The 4,324-nt window shown below is 53.1% G+C and overlaps 2 protein-coding genes across 2 annotated transcripts in view; one reads left to right on the top strand and one right to left on the bottom strand.

Moving 5' to 3' along the window:
• DNAAF2 (dynein, axonemal, assembly factor 2) overlaps positions 1-778 on the top strand; it is a 16,297-nt gene extending 15,519 nt beyond the window's left edge. The window contains exon 6 of the mRNA XM_014936766.1: positions 29-778. Within this exon, the coding sequence (XP_014792252.1) occupies positions 29-157 (129 nt within the window). The 3' untranslated portion in view covers positions 158-778. The remainder of the gene's footprint in view (positions 1-28) is intronic.
• Positions 779-2,803: 2,025 nt separating this feature from the next.
• The window catches only part of MGAT2 (mannosyl (alpha-1,6-)-glycoprotein beta-1,2-N-acetylglucosaminyltransferase), a 3,837-nt gene continuing 2,316 nt past the window's right edge, over positions 2,804-4,324 (bottom strand). The window contains exon 3 of the mRNA XM_014936765.1: positions 2,804-4,323. Within this exon, the coding sequence (XP_014792251.1) occupies positions 2,983-4,323 (1,341 nt within the window). The 3' untranslated portion in view covers positions 2,804-2,982. The remainder of the gene's footprint in view (position 4,324) is intronic.

Here is a 4,324-nt window from a genome sequence, read left to right as displayed (position 1 = left end):
GGGGCCGGGGGGGGACGTGGGGGGCCAGGAGGGCAGAGCGGCCTCCCCGGTTCTCCGAGAGGTGAACAGCCGGGACGGGAGCGTGCGCATCGTCAGGGATCACGTAACGCGCTGCCCCCTCGCCTTTCAGAGTTCTTTGCTGTATGAATTGGACTAGTTTGAATTATTTGAGGATTTCCTTCTGTTGTTTGACGCTCACTGTGACTCTCACGTGGTTGATGGCTTCAGGGCTAAGAGCAGGGTTCCTGCTGAAACTCTCCTGTTTACACGACAACTTAAAATACTTAGATTTCTAATAAATTTTGAAGTTAACAAGCCTGAGTTTTCTGATCCCATCTGTGGGCTCAAACAGTTTTACTCACAAAAAAGATGCTGTTGAAGGTGAATCTGAGCTGGGAGAGGAAAACACATCTTTATTGTTTACACGACTGTTAGTCTCTTGCTCCGTTACAGGGAATATTTGTATATATCCTTTTTTTTCTACCGGCTCCCTCGGGAATTGCTGTGTTTAGCCCACCTAGAAATGAGCAGCATTCATCATTTTTTCAAACCTTTCATTTTGTGCTAACTGCGGGATTAGACTTGCACTGATTTTCAGCAATCAAATGAAATTTCTAATTACAGGGAGAACTCCTAATTAGTCTCCTAGAAATAATCAACATGTATACCATGCATTCCATCCTGCCACGGTACTTCAGAGCGCGGCGCCCAGCCGTACCCCGCTCTGCCAACCCAACAAATTCAATTGTGCAATAAAAACATCCGTGTCTGCTCCCGAGTATTTACCGTTTGTGAAATGGACTCGCTTTTTCCAGATTAGATTAATTTTTCACAATCAGTTCCCCGCGAGCTGCAGCGTCCCCTTTCCCCGTTCATCCCTCCGAAGGGCCATAACCAAAAGAACGTTATCTAACAAATAATAAACTTTCAGTTCCCTTTCTCGCTGCTTCTGAAATAACTTCTGCTTTCTTTGGGGTTGTACAAGACGCAACCGTGCGTTAGAAGAATTTGACTTGTTTCACAGCTGAAAAATTCCATTTTTCTGTTGGTGGGGGTGGGTGGTGGAGGCACCTTGGGGGAGGCAGCAGCGCAGCGTCAGCCCTGACTTTATGACGCTCTGAAGGTGGAGCACCTCCCAAAGCTGGTGGGAAATCACAGCAGGTCACTTACCCCTGGAAATAAAGAGCATCGCCGGCAAAATAAACATCTTCACAGCACTTCACCAAACTTGGCGTGCTCTCTCAAGCCAACTAGAGTCCTGCGTCCAGTTCTGGGCTCCCCAGTTCAAGAGGGACAGGGAACTACTAGAAAGAGTCCAGTGAAGGGCAACAAAGATGATTCAAGGATTGGAGCATCTCCCTTATGAGGAGAGACTGAGAGAGCTGGGACTCTTTAGTCTGGAGAAGAGAAGGCTGAGGGGAGACCTTATCAATGCCTACAAGTATCTCAAGGGAGGGTTGAAGGAGGAGGGAGCCGGACTCTTTTCAGTGGTTCCCAGTGAGAGGACGAGGGGCAACGGGCACAAGTTGGAACAGAAGAGGTTCCACTCAAATATGAGGAGAAACTTCTTCACGGTGAGGGTGCCAGAGCCCTGGAACAGGCTGCCCAGGGAGGGTGTGGAGTCCCCTTCCTTGGAGATTTTCAAGACCCGCCTGGATGCTCCTGAGTAACATGCTCTAGCTCTAGGCAATCCTGCTTCAGCAGGGGAGTTGGACTAGATGATCTCTATGGTCCCTTCCAACTCTAAAATTCAGTGAAATTCAGTGAAACTTTTGACCGATGGATTCGCAACCCGTAAAGCAGGTGACAAAAAGGTGGTGAAAGGAAGGTCTCACCACACGCCCTTCCCATCAAAGGTGCTCCTAAGAGCACCAGCAATTAAAAAACAAAGGTTTTTTTTCTTTCCAAACCTCTCGCCATAAAATCCACCTCTAAATACCTCACGTCTCTCACCTCCGCGGAGCGTTTTCCTGCTCTGTCCTACAAAAAGCTGCTTCTGTGCCGCGCTGCGAAGTGGGGGGCCGTTAAAGCGCCCCGACTGCTGGATTAAAACCGGGCCACGAAGCCGTTAACGAAGGGCCCCGCTCTCCCCGCTCCCGCCCGTTCCCATTACACAGCAGGATTTTTTTTACTGGTGGCTCTACAGCTCTACACCGCTGACTAATTTGAAAGCGAACTTCTTTTTTTGGATGCAAACAAAAGAGGTGTCGTGCCACGCGCTCGTTACTCCATTCTGCCTCAATTAGCGAGTATCATTAAAAATTTAATGAAGTTAAATGCACACTGCTAGGAGGAGTGATGGCATGTGCCCAGCCCCCTGAATTAAAGAAAATACAACACCCACCCCCCCCCAGCCCCGATCCCGACTTTCTTTCGAGCAACACAAGATGACATCATCTTTTTTTTTTTTTTTTTTTTGTGAGAATCAAGAACTTCTCCGGTATTATTACAAAACAACTGAATTTTATTTCGGCAGAACTAAAAAAAAAAAAAAGTCGTGTATTTATCTACATTGTAGTAAAAACAATGATTATTATTATATTTTTTTTTTTTTTTCCTTCATATATTCATCAACGCATCGCGACCAAACCGGACCGGAGGGATGGGGCGTGAGGTGACCCCGGGTGGGGTGGAGGTGGCTGGGTCCTCACCACCCCCGGGGCATCATAGCTCTGCCCCCCCGACGGGGGGAAAAAAACCCCCACACCCAAAAAGACACACTTTAACACCAGTTTTCTCCTCCTCCCGGGAGACGCAGCAGCAGGCACTTCTTTTGCGCTGCTCCGAGCATGAAAGATTACTATTTTGGGACACCTTTTACAAGAATGTTTATTCATATTAAAGCAGAAACCAACTCATAAATGCTTTTTTTTTTTTTTTTTAATACACGTGTGCGTGTGCCAGTAAAAGGCAGCACGGAACAACTCAAAAAGGAAAAAAATAATAATAATAAAAAAAAAAGGCGCCTGGGAGAAGGGACCCTCACTGGAGCCGGCGGTAACTTTTACAGAGTTCGTGGTCCCTAATATCTCCCCAGCCTCCGTTCTTCACGTGAGGGGACAGGGGTGCCATGGAGTACCTTTTACTGACACTCATGGTTTCGGGGAACAGGTACTGCTGGTTGCTGCTCAAGAGAGAGTCGATTTTGGCACTCTGGGTGAAGGGTCTGCAGGATTTCTTGTGGTGCATGCCACAGTCCCCCGTGTGAAAAACCCTGGGGATTTCGGGAACCAGCACTTTCCAGAACTTTGGAAGACAGGAGACAGTCAAGTGCTGCAGGGTCCAGTCCCAGTTGTAATCGTCGTAGGTGCAGAAGGCGTCCGTGCACTCGATGAGCTTCTGGTAGGTGTCTCTGCCGAAGGCCATGCCCATGTTGTGCTCGGTGGACTTCCACGTCTTCATCTCCACCTTGTCGGCGCGGCCGGCGAAGCCTCCGCGGACGGGGCTGTAGGTGCCCAAGGAGACGATCTGGCACTCGGGGCACTCCCTCTCTCGCAGGGCCCACAGCTTCTTGAGGACGTGGTAGAAGTCAGGAGCCAGGTAGTGGTCCTCCTCCAAGAAGAGGACGGGGCCGGCGTGGTCCCGCAGCGCCCGCACCCTCTCCCAGACGAAATGCAGCTTCCACCACCAGTGGTGCTTGGTCTGGGAGAAACGGGCTTCCCGGTAGTGCCCGAAGGAGTCGGGGTACTCGGCGTTGATGCAGCCCATGCGCAGGGCGGCCGCCTTGCCCACGTCGCGGGGGCAGTCGCGGGGGTCGTGACCGGGGAACTCCCGCGGGTAGAGCTGGATGCTGAAGGGGAAGAAGACCTGGAGGACGGGGCAGAAGTCCACCCCCGCCGCCAGCCGGTTCAGCTCCTCGGCCCACAGGTCGTGGCTCAGCACCAGCAGCACGTTCTCCACTCCCGCCCCCCGCCGCAGCGATTCCAGCAGCAGCCGCAGGTGCTCGGCCCGGTCGTGCACCTGCACCACCAGCACCACGTCGGCGGCGGAGGAGGCCCCCGCCGGGAAGCGCCCCGCGTTCCGCACCGGCTGGTCGAAGTTCAGCCGGTAAACCAGCGAGCGGTAACTCAGCGTCCCGTTCTCGCTGAGCGGCAGCGGCGGGGCCGAGGATGCGGCCGAGGCGTTGGCAGCGGGGCGCCGCGGTGGCGGCGGCGGGGGCTCGCTGACCCTCGCCGGTTCCCCGGTGGTACCGGTACCGCCCCGCTGCTGCTGCTGCTGCTGCTGCCGCCTCCGCCCGCCGCCTCCTCCTCCTCCTCCTCCTCCTCCTCCGCCGCCGCCGCTTCCCCACAGCGCCAGCGCGCAGAGGGCCAGCGCTAACGCCAGC

Source organism: Calidris pugnax, unplaced genomic scaffold (genome assembly GCF_001431845.1).
Source record: "Calidris pugnax isolate Ruff unplaced genomic scaffold, ASM143184v1 scaffold10, whole genome shotgun sequence".
Lineage (NCBI taxonomy): Eukaryota > Metazoa > Chordata > Aves > Charadriiformes > Scolopacidae > Calidris > Calidris pugnax.
Note: the sequence above shows the minus strand (reverse complement) of the source record. Positions and strands in the feature narration are given on the sequence as shown.